Source organism: Haliotis cracherodii, unplaced genomic scaffold (genome assembly GCF_022045235.1).
Source record: "Haliotis cracherodii isolate W230 unplaced genomic scaffold, xgHalCrac1.p SCAF_8, whole genome shotgun sequence".
NCBI lineage: Eukaryota > Metazoa > Mollusca > Gastropoda > Lepetellida > Haliotidae > Haliotis > Haliotis cracherodii.
In genome coordinates this window covers 32,401,709-32,427,668 of record NW_027266341.1, presented here as the reverse complement: position 1 = coordinate 32,427,668, position 25,960 = coordinate 32,401,709, and the positions used below count along the sequence as shown (strand labels likewise).

Genomic DNA, 25,960 nt, shown 5'->3' with positions numbered 1-25,960 from the left:
AGTGGGACAGGATACCCTTCTCGAACACCTGGAATAATAACAATTTGATAGTTATTTAGAAATATATACACATGGTATAGCCGAAATCGTACAATGAACTCTGCTATAAGAAGACATGTTTGATGATTGTGGAAAGGGTTTTGGCTCTTTCTATTACAACCTGACGAATGTCATAAATTCAATCATTTGTGCATGCATATTTTAGAGCATGTAACATGTTACAAACGTCACGGTTACAACCATGTACCTAAGGAAATGCATCTGCAATGCGTTGGACATGTGCAGGCCATGAAACGAATTAACTACATAAAAAATAGAAGATCTTTGATTGTGGTATATACTCTATTTCACAACCACACATTAAGTAGAACACTACGGAGGACATTCCTGTACTCATCGACAATTCCATTTATGCCCTCCCTCCTGACAGTAATTGCGAGTTAAGGAAAACGCAAGGGTCGTATCAAGTCTTCTCCAGCGGAGGACAGTATTACAGTGTTTGTGGTTTCACACTGCCTGATAACTCTACCAAGACCTCTCTTGTTACTGTCTGTCACTAATGTTCAATGCATTTGACATGTTTATGGCTACAACTTCGTCAGTAACGGTCGAAACCAAGCCTGTAAATAAGCTATGTTTGGAAGATGTTAGAGCACTACAGCGATAATTACAATCACACACAAGTCCATTGCTAGGATGGCAGGAGGTGGCTTAGCTTAAGGGTCTAGCGTCATAAGTGTTTGATCAAATATCAAGGCATTAGTATTCTGTTATAGGTTATACAAACAAAGGTGTATTCAGGACATATTCTATACCAAACAGCTTCGCTGACAGATTATAAGGTTCGGGGAGTGCTCTTCATTAAAGGGGCATTGAATCAGCAATGGATTTTGCCCAACGGCGAAGGGTTTTCTGTCTCTATAAGCAGTAAAATCCAATACCAGTGTCAATCCCTTTTGAAATCTTTCCCAATCCACCCAAGGAATCATAGAAGCAAATCTAATTTCATGGTGAATACATTTCCTGTTTTTTCCAAAATGCATCTCATCGAAACAATTTTCGAATTGCTTTTATTTTTTATTTTTTTTCTGTATATTTTGAAAAATATGCAAGTGGGATGGAGAAAGTTTTGATGTGGATCTGGAAAGGATTGGATCAAAAGTCAGTTCTTCTGATTTGCTTCTCAATTTAAAACATAATAATTTGATACTGATTTTATTAAACGAAAAATACGAACTAACAAATGAGATTAGTTTGGAATGAATTTCGTAATGGCAAAATGAACAGATATGAATACAAGTTTTTAAGATGGCGTCTGAGAGTCTGATAAATACTCAAAACGTCTTGCAAACGTTGAAAATATCTTCACAAAAATTGTAAAAGCTGGTGAAAAGATATTTCAATGTAAGAATGTATGTTTACCAGTTTTAAAAATATCAACATTTGAATTTGCTTTCGAGTTTCTTCAGTTTGAAAAGTTAAAGTTTGTCATAGAAAGCGCATGCTGCAGATAGATTATAGAAGCGGGAAGACACATCATTACATTTGTTCATACGTTTATGGGATTACGTATAGTTTTTGCAATTTCCAATTAAGAAAAACGATTATCTTAAAATAAAGAAAACAGTCGGAGTATATTCATGTATGGCCTATATTAACTTTGTTTCTTTAATATTGCAAACTTCTCAACTGGAAATATATGATAATGTAGTTCACAATCCACTTCAAATTCAGGCAAAAACGGGGATAGAAAACTGTCAACTTCCAATTTGTGTAAAATACATTTCCATTTTACTTTCTCATAAGTTATGGTTTTTAGGCCAAACTATTATATTATTGTCATACTTTCGCCATTATGTGATCGGTTGTTTTTGCTTCACCATCCTGCAACGTTGTTTTGAAGATAATGAAAGTTTTCTTTTAAAGTTTCCAGATTTCTCTTCTGACTCACTTCGCAACTCTCTCCATCCTCGCCCTGACACCTATTTATCCCATGGCTACATTTATCAGTACCTCTCATCAAATCAATATATCTAATTTTCCATAACTTCACGTATCATTACCAGTATTTGTATTGAACATGCGGCAAAACGGCGATTAGAAATTCCAATAATTATAAAATTAACTCCTTTTTGCAGGGAAGGCGCCAAGTCTTGGCTTAAAAACGATTTCTTTAGCACCAGTAAGCCCCTGTTTCATGACGATGTCTATAAAAGGCTTGGTACCATTAACTGGTCGCTGTTTTCTATGGGTCGAAGCATCTGAGAAGTGTATCCGAGGAAGAACTGTCAATGGAATATAATATAGAATAATTAATTTGGTAAAAGAAAAACTCCGCTAAAGCAAAAACGGTTACCCTCACTATTCGAATCTTCGTTTGGCAATACTATTCAGCCATAAATCAAATTTACCTCAAACTTTTAATATTCCTCATGGTGAACCTCTTCAAATTAATTGGAACTTTGATCAAATATCTTGATTTGTCGGGACGGGCAGAGCTTTTCAAAAGCAGTCAATCGGTTATGTTCTCCCCTGTAGGATTCGGACTATGAGCTCGCCCAAGTCATGAGCTTGCATTGCTTCCCTTTGCAGTTCTGTGTTGACAATTGGTTGATCGGAGAGGCAAGATTGATGGGAAAGTGCCAACACACGTGATTGATGTCAGAGCGCTCCACTTCCGCGTCACGTGGTCACAGCTATAGAGTTAGAACCAATGAGGATCCATGTTGTATTTAAGCACGTGCCGCGTGCTACATGCTTCTAGTCTCCTCATGGTTCCTTCCTATTCTGGAACCAAAGACTTGCCTCAAGGCCTTCTTTGGCAATTACCCTCACCAAGTCAACGGAATCAACCGCCGATGTTATTGACAAGCTAACAACAATAAAAGAGTACGAGTCACGCCGCCTGAATCAGTGCTCCCCCTAGCCGAGTGACTGCTATATACATCCAATACAACCTGTCAGTTGCACCATCGCTTGCTCAGCTGGGAAGAACAAGTCTAGTAGTCAAGCATAGCGCCTACACGGCACAATTGTAACACAGGACTCCAGATACATCCCAATTGATTTCATCAACGATAATGGACCTCCTGTTGTCAGTGGTTTCTCTCTGCATTCATTTCAGGTAAGCCATCACTGTTATTCTTAACCTTACTACCTCATTGCAAGCGTATCTCTCACACGTTTCATTCCGAGACATCAATCATAATAGAAACCTGGTGATTATAGGTTCGTTATATATGATTAATTGACATTAGTCAGTTTCTCAGCGCTTGAAATGCCCACGTGTTCATTCCATACGGACAAGGCAGTGTCGTGTTTTAACTCAGAATACTATCGTAGGCTGGTCTAACTTAACGTCTACACGGCAATCCCTTACAGTGAGAACGAAGAAAATCAATTGTTCCATGTCTCTGTTGCTCCCTGACTTAAGCAAACACCAGGGGAACACATGTCCCGGCCTCTCTGACAACTCTTACACATGCCTAGACTGCTTAATATCTTCCCCATGTAGCAGTCCATTGCAGTGTCCCAGCGGCGTGATTTATATTATTACCTGCAATGTACTATAGCAGGATCTGCATGTTGAATCGAATTGAAATATCGGTAGGTAATATTGAAAATGAGGATAAATAACTTTAATTTTTCACGATTACAAAAGAATGCATGATCACCATTATCCATTGTATTGGCCGGTTAACTGGCAATGATGACAATGTATATTGTCAATGCAAGAGAATAACCAGTCAAGTGTTCTAAATATGATTTAAATAGGATATCGATAATAGGGCGTTAGATCCTTGTTACAACAGGAACAAATGCCTTAATTATTAAACATCGTACATCCTTGACCGTTGATGTTATGGTGGTACTTAAGTCATAGCTGATAACTAATCAAATTAGTTTGGTGTGTAATTGGTCTCGTGGAGCTGGAACCCAGTTCCTGAGCTTCCGGAGCTGATAACCAACAGTAAATACGGACACCCAAACACATGTGGAATCAGGTCAAGAACTAAATAGTCATTATCTCCCCAACAATAACGGAATTCGACCAATGACCTGTCTCCGTGGCATCGTATATCAAACAGCTTGCCTTGTCAGTGAATATTAACAGTCAACACAGTATTGTCAGCAACAGTAGGCTTCATCTTGTGTCACAGCCAGACAATAAAGAAGGCGTACTTAATATCTGTTTTGAAGAATGACAAATGTCGAGCTAATCACAGAGTCCGGAACGGAACATTGATCTGTTGTGATCGATAACGTATTTTTTTAATAAAAACATTTTTTGAAATGTGATTTGCAAGTTCTACAGTAGAAATAAGGAGAGAAGCATTTGAGGCCAAAGAGATGTTGATGTGGCGACTATGGTCGATTCTGCTCGTGCCTCATGTACTATAATATCTCTCGGCACAGGTCACAGCGGCCAGCTGTCTCAATCTGAAGCACTTGGCATGGTTTACAGAGAGTCTGGTGAATTTAGGTCTCCCGTGACATTGGCATGGTCAATATTAGGGCAATGGAGTGGAAGAATATTGGTTAGAGCCTTCCGAAAGCATTGGATTGCAGGTATTGATTACCACATATGTAAAGTACAAGTAGGGATCATGAACTTAAGGGTGTGTATGCATGAAATTAGCATTAAGCACCTTGGTAATGAACATTTCAACCGTACTTTTTATGTAGAGGAAAGGGCTTATCGAACATGTTCTGATCTGAAGGAATGGCGTTGGGCGTAAAGTATTGCTATAAATACGTTCATCATAAGCGTTTTAACTTTAGAGGGGAAAGAAAGTTTTCCAACTATTTGACACTATTTAACTTCAGTTAACTGTTGAGATACGTGTTGTCATTAAGTAATAACTACACAACTTAGTATGTATACCTCAGTTACCTATGCTGACTTGATTCCACTAAATAGCTTAGTATAAGAAATTAAAATGAAGGTAAGAAATGAATACATTGACCTGAAACAGTGGACACGTCAATGGTATTTACAATAAAAATATACGTTCGGTGGCATAAGTGATTGCATTGGCCTACTGACAGAAAACCAGTAAATATGATTGATGAATCCTATTTGTCAAGTAGGATATTTTCAAAAGGCTCGGGGAAGCGTTTCGCTTTAATAACACAAAAAATGAATATGCACCTGAAAAGAATAGTAACCGGATTTCAGTTTGGAAAGGCTCTATGCAAACAAGCTGTTTTGAAAATGACAAATTTGTCTTTTGCCAGTAATCTTGTTATATGTCCTTCTTATCGGACAGCTAATGAAGAGTTACTCTTTTTATTGGTATTTATAGATGGATCACGTAAAAAAAACCCATCTAAAGTGGCAATATTGTTTAAAGTAAAGTATAATCTATGTGTCGTGTTTCGGTGAAATAACTCCAGCACACTGTCACTACCCTTTCATCTTCATTGCTTAAATGTTGACAGCTATTCCTATTAACACCGGTGTAAAAGTTAGAAAACCCTTTTGAAACAAACTTTTTTAAAACGTTCTAAAAGGAACTCTTCATTAAAAAAAATACCAATTGACTGTGAACGCAAGTTGTTTAACTTTATGACGAAGGGATGTTCCTTAGCGTTAAAAGACACTGGCTCTCCAGAGAGTTCAGCCTCAATTCTGGTTCTGGGCAATTAGATTTGTGAATGTTAACGATATTACCTGTCGAGTAGTGTCTAAGTGTTGGATTTTAGGCTCTGGCCTTGTCAAAATATACAGGCACAGCGATGGTTGTTAAAAGCACTGGCGGGGACAGTGCCACGTTCAGATTGGAGTAATTGGCTTCAAACTTTAAGAGCGTCTGGTCCTTTCTCGCTCATACGTGAATGGAAAGCATTTACGACCACTGATTGTCAATATGTGACATGTCTGCTAATGAATAAACGGTTTACAAATGCAATGTACCATTATAAACACAAACCTTTGTGGACCTTTGTAACCTGTTTCGAGAATATTACAATCTTCTTGTACTATAAAATGCCAGGAAAAAGAAAGAATACACCCGTGTTTGATGTTTGTTAAATGAATTAAACTAGAAATGGTTGTTCGATGGTGATGTATTTGATACGGGTATCATAGTTGTTTGTAGTGTTTCGGCGACTGTTTTCAGCCTAGATAACGTTGGTAATATTTGATCAAATTACATTTTGTTACAATTTGTACTGACAATTTATGTGATAATTATCAAATATCTGACAAAATAACATACTTGTGTTGACACTTTAATTTATAGTTTTTATTCCTACCAAATGCACAATTGTGCTGAAAAAATGTAACATAAGGTTATGATATTTTAATGCATCATGTATAAATTATCTGATCGTGTATAACATATTGTTTTTACAATATTAAATATGTTGCAATTATCTGACAATATGTAATATAATATTATAACTCTTCATGCATATATGTTACTTATTTCTTTTTCAAGTTGTTAACTATCATTAAGTTATATATAAATTAAATAATCTTCTGAATTACGTAGCATTGTCCTGACAATCTGGAACAACATTTTCTCATAGAGTATAACCATTTTCTGTAACATATTGTTACACTTCTTCATTTTACAAATTGTTATTCTGTCAGAATTTACACATTGCTCTGGGCAGATAACGTTACATAACGTTGGAGAGTGAGTGAGCTCGAGTTTGGTTTAACACAGCTTTGTACAGAATTTCGGTTACACCAGGTACGTGTCGGCATTTTTTCGGAGGGAATCTGAAGTGATGCAGGTCTTACGCTTACCACTTTGGTTAAACCCGGCTATAGTGCTGACAAACCTAGAATCATAATCGTGGCTAATCTGGGATTCGAACCGAGGATATGAGGACTCCGGCATGCAAATGAAAAGAGGAAAAGTCTTTAATGTTTGTATTCTAGGAATTTATGCATGTGAAGGCAATAGGTCATTTGTTGCGGGAAAAACAATCATGAGTCCTAGTTGTATCGTGTACGGTTTGCATTTCACCACATATAAATGGATGGCTCCCATTTCATTAGGTGTCAGCTAAGTCATGTTCGTCATCAGTGTGAATACGGTAAATGTATATGTCAAGCATGACTCATCTCGGGATGAGAGTTTTTTTATGCCAGGTCCCGGAAGAGCTTCGTCATCACGTGACTTATTAAATGCATCAATAAAACATGGAAGCGTATTCCACACACGCACACACGCATGTATGTATGTTCACACACGCAATCAGAAATACCCCCTTTCAAGACTTTAGAAAGTAGTAATATATGGTGACGGAGCTTGCTTTAGTTGACTATCAAAATCCTGCAATTTAAGGAATATCTTGGGTGGCCGCATACAGAGAATCCCACCGTGTGTCTTTTCATATCAAGTATATTACAGGAGCCGATAAAGTTTAAAACTCCGAGGTTTGCCGACGTAAAAGTTATAAACTTGCATAGACTCTTGTTGACATATCTAAAGACAGAAATGACCGGCATCTTGGGTATAGAATGTATAGCTAACCAGCTTTAGGGTCAGAAACGTAAGTGATGTCATTTGATTATGACGCCATGGCAACTGATGAAGTCTGCTAAGCATTGTGATGCAATTTATTGCAGCGGTATCCCAGCGGAAGCCAGTTTGGAATGTTAAATTCCGTTATCCAACGTTATTGACTTTTATATCTCCAGCAATACACTTTCTTGGGGACCGGGGTTCATTTTGGAGAGTTACATCAGTGTCAAGATCCTATGATGGGGGTTCGACTCCAAGATTCGCCATGATAATAATTCTTGATTTGGCTTCACCATACACGTCGGTTACACTAATGTGGTCAAAGAGCCGACCAGCAACTTTTCGTGGTTTCCTCTTAGAATCAACCTGCGTGATCTACTTAAAAACTGTTCAGAGCGGCGTTTAATCTAACTCACTCACTCACATTACAACTGAACTAAACGAAACGATCATGTAAACACAGCCCCAGTTTGATGTCTGATTATAATGTGAGTGGCGGGTGCTAACGGTGGGGTAGGACATGCTTACCCTTTTCGCGAACACCTGGTGTCATCACTGCTTTTCTGTGATCAATGTATAAACACTTTTCACCGCTACTTTGTCGTGTACACTCAATGGAATCGGTTTCGGTGGATAATCGAGACTGGTTATTATCTAGCGTTGACGTTTTGTATTTAATGAAGTAGCCACTGATTGGATATTTAAGTCATGTTTTTTTACCATTAGATTTTTTGTTTACGATTATGGTTTAATGTGCGCCGAATATTATATAGAATGTACATAATCTGATATTAAAGAAGCTGTAGGCTATTCATTTAGGTCAGTGTACCAGCAACACCTTGGTTAAGTCCCTCAATGACGTTTGACATCTGATTACGTTACAACATGGCACTGTATTTGACAAGTCAACATTTGAATTAAAGGCATAATCGAAGTTTAGTTCGATTGTGCCACACAGGTCACGGAATGATAGTGAAGGCCGTTCAGAGGTTCTTAGTAGAAAGACGGTCGTTAATTTGGTGTTTCTTTAATCAATATAGAGATATCGAGTGAGGCTTACTTTTCATTCCAGTAGGAATTTCATCAAGGTTCCTGCAAATTGCCTTCAACTGAAAGAACGAAACTCTTTTTTGAAAAGAGAATGGCTAGACCGGTGCTTCCTTCCAATTGCTGCAGGCATGATTGCCTGCCTATGCTAATAGATAAATCACATATATTGTTCTTAATGTCACAGTTTTTTGAAGTTCAAAAGACTGGTTCAGACCTTTGTCCTTTTCAGAATCCTAAACATATCAGTCGTACGTAAAAAACAACAATTTAATGCGAGGAGATTGCATCTTCTGTATTGTCAGATTGAAGTTTCATCAAGAATCATTTCACTGTGGGTTATGTACCCCTTATAAATGACACCCTGCCCTTTCTGCGTCACCGTGAGGCTTCAGGGGCAGCAAAATACCCCATGCTTGTCGTAACAGCCGAGTGCGGTGAGGATCATGTTGTTACAGTGTTCTGTTCTGGGTCATTGTATTGTGAAGTTATGGCCCGTTGCTTATGCCGGCAACCAAATCAACCATTATTTACAGGCAGTCCTGATATCGTTTCCATATTGCTGACTGCAAGAATATTCACTTATCTTCCATACATCGTAAAAATATATTTAAAACGTCCACGCCAGAGAATTATCTGCCGAAACAAATTTCAATGGGTAAAAAGGCAAAATAGCTGTGAAATATATGAATGGAAAACACATTGGATTGATGACACCAGGTGTTCGTCAAATGGTAGCACTCGCCACTCACACAATTTGCACAATAAAGTCGATTTTAATGTGATAAGTGTTTGTTTCCTGACACCGCACAGGAGTACTCCTGCCACGCGACAGCGGTCTGTAAACAAACCAGACAATCAAGTGATGGACAACAATATCCAGTGACACGATAGCGTATTTACTGATTTTGTTAAAACTAGAAACGATATGATACCAGTTTTCTATACAACGGAAACAATATAACAAAGTATGATAGTTATCTTGGCATGACATTAAAATGTTGCTTGCGATGTCATCTATCGGGTATCATGTAGCAGTTGATATGACACTAACATCTGTCAAATAGGTTTTCAAAGTAATGTGTTGACATTCATGTATATTAACAGTAGCATAATCTGGGTCACCATTTAAGTATCTCCGTTCTCCCATCAGCGTAGACAATGCAACTGTTCACGAATGACTACTCCCAGGTTATTATTATTTTAATTCTTATAATGTTGATGCAATTTATTTTATTTCTGACGAACGATGATCAAATAAACATCATACAATTAATATTCCCATGTCCATACTTATCAAATAGAAACAACATATTAATCGTAACGGAATAATTGTATATTTTATTCATTAAGGACAGTCCCGTTAGCAGAGAACAAAGAGTTAAAACATGATGATCAATTCACTTGGTACAAGGTCAAACAATTATCTTTTATTGTTCATTGACCTCAGGTTAGCGGTTAATGAGTTTCTGTATCTCTGTGACATCCCCGTCCCGAGATAGCTGTACAGCTGCTATCCATGTATTCTGTTTTGATCAACATTGCTCTCACGAGAGTGATAGGATCGACGGGAAGCTACATAAATGCAGGGTATTAAATGCTATTAGATGGCACGTAAGTGATTAATGTGAAGTCAATGATCAAATCGTTGTGAAAACAAGAAAAAATGTATCTCTCAGAAATTGATGCTGATTTCTTATAAATTCAATCAGTCATCTATTCTTTAATATTCCGGACACTGTCTTGCCCGATTACGGTTTTCAAGAATGATTAAACGGCATCTGAAATAACGTAGAATAATTATTGATTAAACTCCACTGGTCTAATAATAGCGACAATAATATGCATTTTTATTGCAAAATCGAATCTTGGGTATCTGTACTTAAGTACGATCGACGTGCCTCTATATGGTCGACAACACCGCCAGTGCTATGATAAAACAACTGAGAAACCCAACTCCTTACATTGCCCCAAAGGATGCTATTCTGGAAGTCTATATACATACTGATAAAGTTCAATACATCATCATCTGGATGTAAATATAATACATTTGCAGCTTGTCTTTGTGATTTACACAAAACAAATATACTCATTTTATTCAGAACATCCCGACATAGATCATATTTCATGTATGTTATGACATTTTCGCATTAAGGATTTTACAGCAAGCCATGCTTATATGGTCGAAGATAATATATTCCTTGTCAAATGGTCGTTATCCTTCACTTTTATATTCTTTTGGCTTAGAAAGGACACCATTGTTGATCATGTTGTAAATTGGTTACGATGAAACGGAATAGGTCGAATGTGCCAATATACTAATACATGATCAAATAGTTGAACATAACTGTTATGGACCTGGTATGATCGATCTTATATATATATGTATATGTATAAATGATGGCATGTTCGCTCTCTTGAAAAGGCACATTGGTATCGCTCCCACAATGATTCCATGATCGTCAGCACCTACCATCAGTGTTGTCGATTGGCTTTTTAGTATTAGGTTTATGTCAAATTATGTGACAAAGATTGGGCACTTTATAGATCTTATTTGACATTGATATATGAGTGAATTGTGTGGCAACATAGCAGAATTACAAATTATGCTCTTACTGGTAGATTTACAACAAAGTAAGTTATCATACCATGAGGTGGAGGACAAATAGTATTCTGCGTTCCAGAGAGCAGGTGTATTATCGGACATATAAACTCAAAATTGACTATTAATGTTTTGTTGCAATTCAAAGCAGCGAAATAAACTTGTAGTGTCACAATTGGTGACATCAGAAATTGGTTTCACACGTTTCACACATGTGGGTAATCAAACTCAGACCTTCAGTATAAGGAGCGAAAACTTAACTACTGGGCTACTAGCACCTAGAAGCGCATAAGATCAGATCTCACAAATCCAGAAACATCTTGGGATTAAAGCGTTTACTCTCCGTCATAATCTGCCATAAAAACAAAACAAAATGGATATGATATTGGATGATGATGTATCATAGGTGTCATAGGTATCATAGGTATCATTGGTATCATGGGTATCATAGGTATCATAGGTATCATAGATATCATAGGTATCATAGGTGTCATGGGTATCATGGGTATCATAGGTATCGTGGGTATCATAGGTATCATGGGTATCATCGGTATCATTGGTATCATAGGTATCATAGGTATCATGGCTATCATGGGTATCATGGGTATCATAGGTATCATAGGTATCATAGGTATCGTGGGTATCATAGGTATCATAGGTATCATGGCTATCATGGGTATCATGGGTATCATAGGTATCATAGGTATCATGGGTATCATAGGTGTCATGGGTATCAGAGGTATCATAGGTATCATGGGTATCATGGGTATCATAGGTATCATAGGTATCATGGGTATCATGGTATCATAGGTATCATAGGTATCATGGGTATCATGGTATTATAGGTATCATGGGTATCATGGGTATCATAGGTATCATGGGTATCATGGTATCATAGGTATCATGGGTATCATAGGTATCATGGGTATCATGGTATCATAGGTATCATGGACATCATAGGTATCATGGGTATCATAGGTGTCAATGGTATCATGGGTATCATAGGTATCGTGGGTATCATAGATATCATAGGTATCATAGGTGTCATGGGTATCATGGGTATCATAGGTATCGTGGGTATCATAGGTATCATAGGTATCATCGGTATCATTGGTATCATAGGTATCATAGGTATCATGGCTATCATGGGTATCATGGGTATCATAGGTATCATAGGTATCGTGGGTATCATAGGTATCATAGGTATCATGGCTATCATGGGTATCATGGGTATCATAGGTATCATAGGTATCATAGGTATCATGGGTATCATAGGTATCATGGGTATCAGAGGTATCATAGGTATCATGGGTATCATGGGTATCATAGGTATCATGGTATCATAGGTATCATGGGTATCATGGGTATCATAGGTATCATAGGTATCATGGGTATCATGGTATTATAGGTATCATGGTATCATGGGTATCATGGTATCATAGGTATCATGGGTATCATAGGTATCATGGGTATCATGGTATCATAGGTATCATGGACATCATAGGTATCATGGGTATCATAGGTGTCAATGGTATCATAGGTATCATAGGTATCATAGGTATCATAGGTATCATGGTATCATGGGTATCATAGGTATCATGGGTATCATAGGTATCATGGGTATCATAGGTATCATAGGTATCATAGGTATCATAGGTATCGTGGGTATCATGGGTATCATAGGTATCATGGTATCATGGGTATCATAGGTATCATGGGTATCATAGGTATCATAGGTATCATGGGTATCATAGGTATCATAGGTATCATGGGTATCATAGGTATCATAGGTATCATGGGTATCATAGGTATCATAGGTATCGTGGGTATCATGGTATCATAGGTATCATGGGTATCATGGTATCATAGGTATCATCGGTATCATTGGTATCATAGGTATCATAGGTATCATGGGTATCAGTGAGTGAGTGAGTATTGTTTTACGCCGCTTTTAGCAATATTCCAGCAATATCACTGCGGGGGACACCAGAAATGGGTTTCACACATTGTACCCATGTCGGGAATCGAACCCGGGTATTCGGCGTGACGAGCGAACGCTTTAAACACTGGGCTAACCGACCGCCCCCATTGGTATCATGGTATCATAGGTATCATAGGTATCATGGGTATCATAGGTATCATGGGTATCACAGTTGTAGTTTGGACCTTCAGTTTGCTGTCTTTCGGAGACTGTCTACAGAGTTTCATTCTGATAACGTTTGCAAATTTTTTTCTAGTTTTCAAGTGGATACTTTCTTTCGCACGGTTTTAGTATAACGTGTCTGTTTTCAAAACAAAACCATCTGTTTAGATGAGGTGTAACATATGGAGAGCTGCTTTCATTAGATGCAAGAACAGTGTTAACTGGATATATTGGTGAATGAGATTGCGTTTTTGATATCCCCATATCTGAAAGTGATTCAACACATGGTTATGATCTTGTCTGAATCGGACAATGGACTCTGATTTTAGCAGAGAGATATGTCTGATGATTATGGAAAGCGTTGTCTCGCTTTTATTAATAATATAGGATATTAATCACGGTACCTTGATAACATACTGAAAAAGTTACAATATTTCCTGAGAGGATGGGAAATACCAGATAGTTTCTTAAATATGAGTATATGAATATGGATGGGACAGGCTATGCTTTGACCAATGATTTTTTTCTCCAATTAGTGACATGAAAGAAAGGATGAACAACGCTTCTTGCTGTCTACATCTTAACTTTGGTGAATCAACACTGAGAAGTTGTTATGTTGCTCAGCAACCCCGTTCTCTCCTTACACGCGATTTGATGCCAGTGTAATTGTATTTTTTTTACAATATTTATGAGCCCCGCTATGCCTACCCTCGAAGGTAAATGTATTTTGTTACGAAGCAAGTAGAACGGTTTCAGATCTCTGTTTTTTTGTTTCTCTGTTGGGCCAACACGAAGACACACCTGAAGCACCCAGTATGCATTCGCTTGTGTAAGAGAAATTGACTTTGAATCTAATATTAACAGGGCATCGATCCCTGCAACCTCATCTGTCAGCAGATCGAAATCAATGACGCCCTAGCCGTCGAATTTCATAGATGCGTTATGATGCCTAAATTTCCATTATCCCAAAATCGGGATCAATTGTCAAACTTAGGTCTTGAGCAGATATATGTCGGTCTTATAACGAATGGCATTGAAACATTTTTTCACTCTAGACAAGCAAACTACCAAGCATGGAAAGTTAAATTGGTTGGATGATGTTTGGTTCTTTTCTTAATGTCGTTGGTTCCATTTGCTGTGTTGCGAAAAAGATTTAATTTAGTATTTGCAGTACAATTTCAATCAGTTGCTAGAAGGCTCAGACAAAGTACTGCACAGTCGCCTGGGTAATCTGTCTGCACCTTGTTTGGTCGTAACCTCCATACTTAAACGTTTAGGAGTATTTGAACTTTTCGAACAAAGCATTCACATCAAAGGAACCGCGGTATTAGTGGTTTCAGGAAAACATCAGTGGTGGAGGTCTCTCTTGAATCGGCATCAGAATGATAATACCCTTCAAGGGACGCGTCTAATTATGCAGCTCCCCATCTGAGATCTCCCACATATCTTCCAGCAGGCACATCTACACGTGCTGCTGGGGGTAGTCCATGACAAAACAATAACTAGGATAGACTCCTATGTTTCTGGGTAAATATGTCTAGCCATCCGCTGACACGACCAGATTCTGGAGGGATAGCGTCCGTTTGCTTTCCTCTTGCCTTGCCTCTGCTCTGTGATCTTCCTTCAACAAAAGAACATGAAATCGGGGTTATGACGCGAAGCTGGTAGACTGTGTTTGAGATGGATCGGAGTTACACATGTAGTCTGGACGGTTCATACACCTAATATTGATCTAGTATCACACTGGATGGTCTGGACGTGAGCCTTGGATGACTGGCTGACTATCTAATTCACGTAATCCCACGTTATGAAATTATCCTTCATAGATTCTTTTGGGAACTTGGATATGATTGTTTAAAATCATGTTAATTAACATAAAGACTGTGGGTATGATATATTTGGAATGGTTTCGAAATTATTTTAAGAATGAGATATGACTTCGTATAAGTATTTGTAATACTAATTATAATGTGTAATTATTTTATTGAAAGAAAACATGTCGCTGCAGGATTTTAAAAACATAATTATACATTGATCAAGTTCATTTTTGTTTTGTTGTGAAAATTCATATTGTGCTATATCCATTAGGACCGTCCCTGTGGTCTAGTGGATAAAGCGTATGCCCGGAGCGCGGAAAGTCGGTAGTACAGCGCGTCGCCGTACAAGTGAAATATTCTTGAACGCTCGTCCAAGCCAATTTTACCTCAACTCATATGCTGTGAAAAAGCGTCCCTGTTCGCTGGCAGCATTATGCAATGTTATGCATGGAAGAAAGAGTGGGCGCGAAAAACAGGCCTCACGAGAAAGACGAAGATTGAAAACTTAAAATGATCACTAACATCAAAGGATCACAGGGGAGATTTCTCCTTTGATGCATGTAAACTGTCGAAATATACAATCTTCTGACGCAACATCCACCACCACACCGGCACACGCAGACACACACAGACACATATACACACGCCTTATATCACATACAAACAGAAAATTGATCAATCATCACCCAGTACCAAGGATAACACGTCTTTCGCGAACACCTGGTGTCATCAATATGTTTTCTGTGATCAATTCATATAATTTTCACAGCTATTTTGCCTTTTACGCCAAATCGCATTGGAGAATGGTCATTCCTTGTCACTGACGTTTGATAGTTAGATAACGTGAGAAAGACTTTGTCTATTTTTTATTTATGTATTGGATACAGACGAATGGTTTGTATTTTCAAATTCAACTCTCAGTCGGTTAATGCAGGGTGTTTACCTAACCATGTCAGTGCTTGTGATGCCGAAAACAAGTGTTCGATTCACTACTTGTAGCCATGTCGGGAATCGAACCCGGGTCTACGGCGTGACAAGCTAGCGCTTTACCTACTAGGTTACCCGACCGCCCCACTTTGCTACAGTGTGTGAGACCCTAGACCCTTAGTGTCGCTGTGAATATTCCTAAAACCTCAATTACAATGTAAATGTTGGTCTTTTAACATATGGTGAACGAAAGAGTTCGATATTAAGGGTATAGACCATCACATAGTGCTGGCGCATTTACTGTGGAAAGTGCTTTTACCTTCTACTCATACGACTAATTATGATTTTAAGGTGGATGCTTTTTCTGGATACGTCCATAATGAAATGGCCTGAATTCGGAGAATCTGATGGCTTTTTGTGCACAACACTTTCACAAAGTGCCATGGATGCAATTCGTAGTGTCGACGTGATATGTTTGATAAGTCTTAAATGCATTAAAAGGACTTTCTGTTTTGGGAGTCTAGACACAATTACTTATCAAGTGCCGATCTGGATTCAAGCATGGTCGTTCTTGGTCCAAGACGTGTAATCTGAGGCACAGTGGGTGTCTGCCCTAATTGGCCAACTTTCTCCTTAAAGCAACGTATGGGTCCTTTATGGTTGCAGTGGGAAGTACGTTTTACAGAATGCCAGGACTATAGTAGCGCAATAATTATGGGCACGAACGGCTAGTTTGAAGAAAATGACAACGTGTATCTTTTCGCGAGCGATTCAGTAAACAGTGTCACATTGTTGACAAAACAGTAGCCTTTTTACCAATGTCTGTGGCTACTTTACCCCATGACTGTTACAACGATTGGATTTTCAACCAGTGATGTCTTTACAAAAACACCCACGTAGAGGTAATAAAAGCGACAAAACAGTTTCCATAATTATTAGCAATCTCTGCTGTAGGCAGAGTTCATTGTACGATTCCGACTATATAATAACCATGTGCTTATGAATCACCAAAAAAGTGATGATATCGTGTTCGCGAAATTGTGAGCGTAACCTGTCCCACCGATGGCACTTGTCACAAACACATGCAAAGGCAAGTCAACTTCACCTGAAACATGAGGGAAATATGGTACAATGTTAACTCATTGTTGTTATGGTAGGCTCCATGGAACGTTCTTATTAATCCCATGAACCAACATCGGCTCTCCGCTTCTACGTTTAACTCAATATGTTCCCGAGGCATTCGAGGTTTCATCGTATTATTCATGATTTATACACAGACATTGGATATGTGGTACACTTGCATTATGACGTGTACCTGTCGGCCATATCTGGTTGATGATTGTAATAAAACGACACGCGATAGCGAAGCTATTTGAAAAAAGGGGGACTCAAAACAAGCAGAAAACAAGACCCCGCTTGCATGTGGATGGTTTAATATGATTAAAGCACGAAACTGAATATCAAAGCAATGCATAAGCATCGAAAATCAGACATAAAAACTTTGAAAAATTACTGGAAAATAGAAATTCTATAATAGCGTGCGGCAACCTCATTTGTTACATGCGTCGGGGCCACATGAGGTATTTTTCATTAACTTCGGTAACTGAAAATGGCAGTTACTTACGAAAGGTTTCATCACAAGGACGTGTATGGAGGCAAGCCCCCAAACCCCTTGTTAATTTAGCGAGACTAAAGTAGAGGCTAAAAAACTTAGAAACCGTTACTAAGGAAGGAGTTCGAGCACATCCTTTTCCAAAATGGCGGAAGGTATCCGGTATACTGCAGCCTCGCCACACATGTCGTCAATGTTGCAGTTACTGGGGTATTTGGAAAGACAAATGCCTTCAATAGTTTCAGTCCGATTCTGCCCAGGCTCCAGTTTCATAAACTGAGGAGTCAAAGAAAGTATACCGAGTTTGTTTTTGATGTAATTGAAAATTTGAGAACTGTTGTTAAAATTAATTATGTCTATTTAACCATCACTCATTCCTGCAACTGTTTGTGAAAAGTTATCTGTGGCTAGGTAATTTTGTGCAAAAATTTATTGGTTCAATGACTGGGTTAAGAATTGAATTGCAACCACATGATCCTAATATGTTAAAAATGTAAATTTGTGCCGAGAAAAGAATTGTATTGATTTTCAAAGATAAGATCGCTTAGACATCAATCAGAAGTTATGCGACATGTTTTCAATGTTTAAAAAAGCAAAAGCAATGTGGTAGTATTCATTGAAGGCGGAATAAATGCAAATTTAGTTTATTTCTTAATGATATCGCTGACTTAAGATGTTTTCAATTCAAAATCCACCATATGATGAAATCAAATAAAAAGTAGAGGTTTTCTTTGCTCCTTCGGACGAATGTCGTTGTTGTTGTTGTTCAACAATGTAACACCACGACTTCGTTGTGAAACGGGTCCAGTTTCAATACATGGCAATAACATTGCAATTCTGTAAATACGATAAAAAAATAAATATCATTAAAAATACAATGTTGACATGATAATGATATTCTGCACAGCAATTCATTAATAATTGAATATAGACAATGATGGTGTTTGATATTGTAAACGATATTCATAGAATAAACACGTATCATTATCCACATAGGAATATGTCAGGCGATCATTTACCAGTACTAGGCAGTGTTCGTAAGTATTTATGAGTAAGCAATGAACGGTCTAGACTAATATCCATTTTGCTTGTGTGTCATACAATGTCCAATGTCGATGGATACAGCCCCTGTGATATTTGCATGCCATACTAGCGCCTATGTTCCAACATACGCCATCATATGTCAAATATATGGCGGTTAGCTGGACCCGTGCTAGCTGGAAACCGTATTTCAAACTGCCACCGCTGTAGCCATTTGAATTCAATTTGAATTACAGTACAGGATGGTCCGATTTCAAAACATTTATATTTCAAGCTGGATTTTTTTGTTTACTTTTCGAGTATGATAAAAAATTTTTTATTATGAACAAACACAGGTCGCCCGTCTGCGGCTGGTTTTATGTCGAGGCGTGAGGAGAACGTATGCGGACGTTTTATTCAGATTAAAATGTACTAATTCGGATGTAAATAGTCAATATCGACCGTTCGGAATTCCGTATAAAATTATGGTCTTGTCTATGACTGCACAATATATTCGATGTCAAGAATATTAACGTGGTGTATTCACTCTACATACTTAGAAATTGTATCGATTTTTCATGAAAACATTTATCTTCCAAGTGTTTAGAAGTAGAATGAGAGACAGTCGTGGTTGCAGAGGTGCTTGCTCCTACAGGATAGTTACTTAAAAACGACGTCTCTATCTCCTTGAAGAATAAAAATGTAAGTCGTTTATTAAATAATCAATAATACACCTTTCCAGTAATTCGCGTTCATATTATTTTCACATCGCCTGAGGAACTCCTTGTGTCTCGAATACATTTATCCCGAGTCAATGTAATCAAATCCTGATCTTAAGGACTATGTACAGAAAAAGGTGATGCCATACCGCTGAAAGTTGAACTAACTCTTTCGATTTATAACAGTTTCACTAATAACATTTCGGTCAATGGTTATTCATAAACCATCACTTTTGGGTCAATGTGTCGACATAATACCATCCATAGCGGGTCATCGGTTGCACATAGGCCATCAGTGCCATTGAATGCATGGGTTCGCCGCGCCCTTGAGGACAACCACACAGCCAAATTTTAGCCATGTGCTTCGTTAATTCACAAAATTGCTGCATTTCCAAATGTGTTCATTTTTTATTTATAAAATCAATCTCCGAAATATGCCACTACTTGGTATGCATTTATGCTGTATGCGATCACATAGAATATCGACGTCTAGTCTCACAGCACTAGGGCAACATATCGCATTTATCACCAGTCATTTACACCTTGTGGTATATACTAACGTATTCAATGGGCTAGACACATATACAATTGCTTAAATCTTAATATGGGCATTTGTCATCCATCCACGCACCCATTCAATTACATAGTACTTGGTCTTAATGATATGTCACGTAGGAGAATGTGATTTATGTTGTCATCGGATCTCTGGAATATTACTAGCGATTATGAAGTTGCTATGAATCAACTCCTAATGTGCTTAGCCAGCAGTTTTTATGAAAGGTATATGTCTATACCAGGTTAGATCTGCTATGCTGTAATACTATATTTAATGGATTCTGGTTATCATGCTGGTGATGTTCATGTGAAAGTGATGCTGTGGGGCGTCAGGAAACAATCACTTACTTTTTGATGGAAACTGTGTGAGTGGCGGATGCTACCTCTAGGGTAGGACATGCTTACCCTTTTCGCGAGCACCTGGTGTCATCACTTTGTTTCAGTGATCCATTCACATAATTTTCACCACGGTTGTGCCTTGTACGCCAAATGGAATATGTTTCGGTGGATAACGGAGACTAGTTATGCTTTTTCTTTGACGTTTTATGATTTTAACCTTAAAGGAAAAAACAGAAAGAGAAAATAAATTCTGAAAGAAAGGTATTACGAACTGAAGGACAGTTTCGACATCTTTCTCAGATCATGCGGGTCCTCTGAAAATCTGACGCAAGAGTACGTTATTCTTGCAACGTTAAATATTTTCCATTATCCACTCTCATCTTACTACTTTTTGTAACTCGGTGAACTTTAAGCCTGAGTCCCAAAAGTATAATGAATAAAAAAGTTTTAAAGAAGACATTATCCAAGCGTCAAGTTTTTTGTTGTTTTCCGATACTCAAACTCCCATCATTGCACCATCGCCATCAGTATCAGGTTGACAAATCACCTCTGCCGTTCTTTCGATCAACTCTCTTTGTGTCCCCATTGGGGATAAAAGTGACGAATAGGTCCCCAGTAGCCAATACTTGTCGTAAGAGCGACTTAAGTCTAGATCGGGTTGTTGCAATGTGTGTGTAGTTTGTTACAGGACTGACGACTTGAGTGGTGTTCATTCTATCAAACACTTGTTTGTATGGCCAAGACTCCATTATATCCAGGTGTTGATGTGCAGTAATAAATCTGACTGCGGTTCGCCTACATGTCCTGCCTGTCAAAGCGGCTGCCTCTGTGGTCTAGTGGTAGAGCTTCTGCCCGGAGAGGGGATCTGCATCATACCAGAAGACGTTAACATAGGGTATTTATTGTTACCCTGCCTGGCGCTCGGGATTTAAGGGCTCACACAAGGCCTGGTCGGCTCGGAGTCAGTATACTGTGTCTGAGTAGGGTATTCATGTTCAACTGCGACATGGTATCTCAGTGGGCTAGCACTATAAAATCTGCATCAATCCGGACAAGCACACACACACACACACACACACACACACACACACACACACACACACACACACACACACACACACACACACACACACACACGCACTATATAAGTGCTATAATCTTGGACGTGACGTTAAACTCCAATTCACATTTGCATTTCAAACATGTGTCTCTGACGGGTGCACCGACAGGGTAGGATACGCTCACTCTTTCGCGAACACACATGACTGTGATATATTGTCGCAAACGTACATTAACTCTGCTTTTAGCAAAGATGTTTATGATTATGGCGAGGGTTTTGTCACTTTTATTTATTACAATATTTCACTTTCAATGTTAAAGTTCCATAATGCTTAGAAAAGGGCAAGTTACCCGAAGATATAAATTAATAGGTGGATGGATAGATACAGAGGTCCAGACAGCTAGATCAGAAAGATTAGATTGACCCGCTGATAAGTCAAGGTCTCAACAATTCTAGGGCTTCCGCCGAGATTTCTAGTGGCTAAGGTAAGGATTTTGTCACTCTTATTTATTGAGAGCATGATATTGAGGAAGTATATAAAGGTAGTAGGTAGCAGTCCTCTGATTGTCGGGGCATAACACGCATGGAATCTTGTTATAACAATCTCGTCCGTCAATGTTTATGTCCACATCAATATAACCATAGCGCCATATTGATTGTGTTTGATTCATTAGCTTCAACGATAAATATAAATCTTATCAGATTGCTCAGCACATTAGGGTTAGAGGGATAAAATCAAAGGCACCGTTAATTGGATGCTTCGAATTTTTTATAGCCAAAAGATTCCACCGAACATTAAATACTGCATTTATAGCCGAAATAAATCGACCAGTTATTAAAGATAAGGAGATAGCAGATTCTGAGGCTAGTAGTGTACCGAGAGCCTGGGTTAAAGCAAGGAAAACTAATATTTGTGAAATGTCAGTAGTTGGAACGACTACTAAATGTCATGATATAGCGATCCTAAAGCGAGAGGTTGGAAATTTAAAAAAAATGTTTCACGCTTTGTTCCTTTAATTAAACAGACAATATTTTGGAAGGCAAATGCATCACAAAATGACAATTATTTGACTGAAATATAATTATTATCATACCGTTTTGAATGAGACAGTGGACATTTGCTGTGTCCGAAACACGGTGATATAAACGTCTTCTTGTCACCAACTATAAAGGCAGTAATGTTGTAGGCTGTAGCAGTACTATAAACTCCTCTGGTCATAAACTTTGAAAGCAGTCTGGCGGTAGCAGTGTTATAACTGTGTCCAGTGATACACTATAAAGGCAGTGTTTGTGTAGGCTATAGCAGTGTAATAAGCGTTGTGATAAATGTTGTGAGTGAGTGAGTGAGTGAGTATGGTTTTACGCCGCTTTTAGCAATATTCCAGCAATATCACGGCGGGGGACACCAGAAATGGGCTTCACACATTGTACCCATGTCGGGAATCGAACCCGGGTCTTCGGCGTGACGAGCGAACGCTTTAACCACTAGGCTACCCGACCGCCCCGATAAATGTTGTGACACACTATAAAGGCAGTATTTATATAGAGGTGATATAAACCTTGTCTTATGATACACTATAAAGGCAGTGTTTGTGTAGGCTAGCAGTGTTATAAACGTTGTCCAGTGATACACTATAAAGGCAGTGTTTGTGTGGGCTATAGCAGTGTTATAAGCGTTGTGATAAATGTTGTGACACTATAAAGGCAGTGTTGATATAGCAGTGATATAAATCTTGTCTTGTGATACACTATAAAGGCAGTGTTTGTGTAGGCTAGCAGTGTTGTAAACGTTGTCTAGTGGAGCACTTTAAAGGCAGTGTTTGTGTAGGCCATAGCGGTGATATAAACCTTGTCTTGTGATACACTATAAAGGCAGTGTTTGTGTAGGCTATTAGTGTTATAAACGTTGTCTAGTGATGCACTATAAAGGCAGTGTTTGTGTAGGCCATAGCGGTGTTTAAAACCTTGTCTTGTGATACATTATAAAGGCAGTGTTTGTGTAGGCTATAGCAGTGATATAAACCTTGTCTTGTGATACACGATAAAGGCAGTGTTTGTGTAGGCTAGCAGTGTTATAAACGTTGTCTAGTGATGCACTATAAAGGCAGTGTTTGTGTAGGCCATAGCGGTGTTATAAACCTTGTCTTGTGATACATTATAAAGGCATTGTTTGTGTAGGCTATAGCAGTGATATAAACCTTGCCTTGTGATACTTGATAAAGGCAGTGTTTGTGTAGGCTAGTTGTGTTAAAAACGTTGTCTTGTGATACACTTTAAAGGCAGTGTTTTTGTAGGCCATAGCGGTATTTTAAACCTTGTCTTGTGATACATTATAGTGTTATAAACGTTGTCTGGAGATAAACTGGAAGAGGCAGTGTGTGTGTAGGCTAGCTATGTTATAAATGTTGTCTTGTGATAAACTATAAAGACTATGTTTGTGTAGGCTATAGCTGTGTTATAAACGTTGTCTAGTGATAAAGTATAAAGGCAGTGTTTGTGTAGGCTAGCAGTTTTATAAACGTTGTTTAGTGATAAACTGGAAAAGGCAGTATTTGTGTAGGCTATAGTAGTGTTAAAAACGTCGTCCAGTCATAAACTTTAAAGCTAGTTTTTGTGTAGGCTAGCAGTGATATAAACCTTGCCTTGTGATACTTGATAAAGGCAGTGTTTGTGTAGGCTAGTTGTGTTAAAAACGTTGTCTTGTGATACACTTTAAAGGCAGTGTTTTTGTAGGCCATAGCGGTATTTTAAACCTTGTCTTGTGATACATTATAGTGTTATAAACGTTGTCTGGAGATAAACTGGAAGAGGCAGTGTGTGTGTAGGCTAGCTATGTTATAAATGTTGTCTTGTGATAAACTATAAAGACTATGTTTGTGTAGGCTATAGCTGTGTTATAAACGTTGTCTAGTGATAAAGTATAAAGGCAGTGTTTGTGTAGGCTAGCAGTTTTATAAACGTTGTTTAGTGATAAACTGGAAAAGGCAGTATTTGTGTAGGCTATAGTAGTGTTAAAAACGTCGTCCAGTCATAAACTTTAAAGCTAGTTTTTGTGTAGGCTAGCAGTGTTATAAACGTTGTCTAGTCATAAACTAAAAAACGCAGTGTTTGTGTAGGCTGTAACAGTGTTATGAACGTCTTCTAGTCTGAAACTATGAAGGCTGTCCGACTGTAGGCTGCAGTAACGTTATAAATGTTGTCTAGTCATAAACTATGAAGGCAGTGTGGGCGTAGCAGTGTAATAAACGTTGTCTGGTCATAAACTTTAGAGTCTGTGCGGCCACAAAATACATAGGGTGAAAGGCACAGTTATTGCTGGAACCGAATGACTAGTAACCAAGTTAACACATTTTTCAAAGCAAACTACGTCTCAATACGTTCTCTTTGACTGAACACGCAAACCCTCGTTTATTTAAGTAATTAATTTACCATCCCTAATACCTTTCCTAACTCAATATACGATGTCGAAATCCTGACAGTTATACATTTTTACTTGTTTCTAAATTGGTATATATTGCCGGCGAGACACTGAAAAAGAACAACAGCCCACTAGGTTTTCTATTGATATATCTGATAAATGCTTGCAATTAATTTGCTGTTCATCACGTCGGTAAATAGAATTCATCGGGGACATTTATAAAAAGAACGAGTTTTTTGTCTGAAAGAACCATCGCGTCTATATTAAGCCATTTATCACACAGAAACAGATTGAACAGATGTCAGCAACAATGAAACGGATTATTTGGAACCAGCAGCCGATGTACTGATGTATGTGTTTGTTGGAAGTTTTCGAATACACACTCTTGAACATTTATTGTAGTTGAGGAAGATCAACCTGGATATGTTCCTGGTTCTACTGCGCATGGTTTAGTTCCCGTCATATCTGTTCATGTGAAGGCACTCGAAACAGTTGACAGACGGTTTACATTAAGCCTATTCTAACTGAAATGTCATTGATTATTCTACAAGGAACATCAAAGAGTTCAAAATCGGGTTTCATTTGTGCTGGTCTGGATTGATACAGCGATGCGATACGCCTGTGGTTTTGAATGATATTGACTGAGAAGAGCAATATTGGTCAAATATATAATTATATTCACACATGCAATTGTGACTATTGTTCTTGACAGAACCACACTGATAAGCGTGTAACGATTCTGCAAATCTCATCCAAATATGACGATGATGATGATGATGATGATAAAAACAATCTCAGTCTCATCTCCATGGAGAATATACAACACAACCTTCCACAAGCTTTGAATTCAAATCATCACCATTATCCTACCGGGTACTCTTTCGATGCAGTAAGTGCAAAGGCAATTATATTTCTCTGTTGTCTGTAGAGGTGATCAACACGTTATATGACACGTGGGAGTGTCACATTGATATTCATGTTTGGGGAGTCATAGACTGACCTACATTCCTCAAAATGCACCACGTGTCATGTCCGTGTTCCCGTGTAGTTATTCAGATAAACATTTGACTTGCATGTGCATGTGTTTGTGACGAGTGCCACCGGTATGGCAGGATACCCTCACCCTTCGCGAACACATGGTGTGATTACTATTGGATAGTGAGTCATAAACACGTTCATGCTGATGATAAAGTCAGAATCGTGCTATGGACTTCTACGCT

General features: G+C 38.3%; 1 protein-coding gene across 2 annotated transcripts in view; it reads left to right on the top strand.

The window, feature by feature from the left end:
• The first annotated feature begins 2,731 nt into the window (after positions 1 to 2,731).
• The window catches only part of LOC139449948 (gamma-aminobutyric acid receptor subunit gamma-2-like), a 102,414-nt gene continuing 79,185 nt past the window's right edge, over positions 2,732 to 25,960 (top strand). For both annotated transcript variants that reach the window (XM_071231560.1, XM_071231559.1), the window contains exon 1: positions 2,732 to 3,124. Coding sequence is in view for 1 of the 2 variants with exons in the window: in XM_071231559.1 (XP_071087660.1) it covers positions 3,081 to 3,124 (44 nt within the window). In the remaining variant the exon portion in view is untranslated. The remainder of the gene's footprint in view (positions 3,125 to 25,960) is intronic.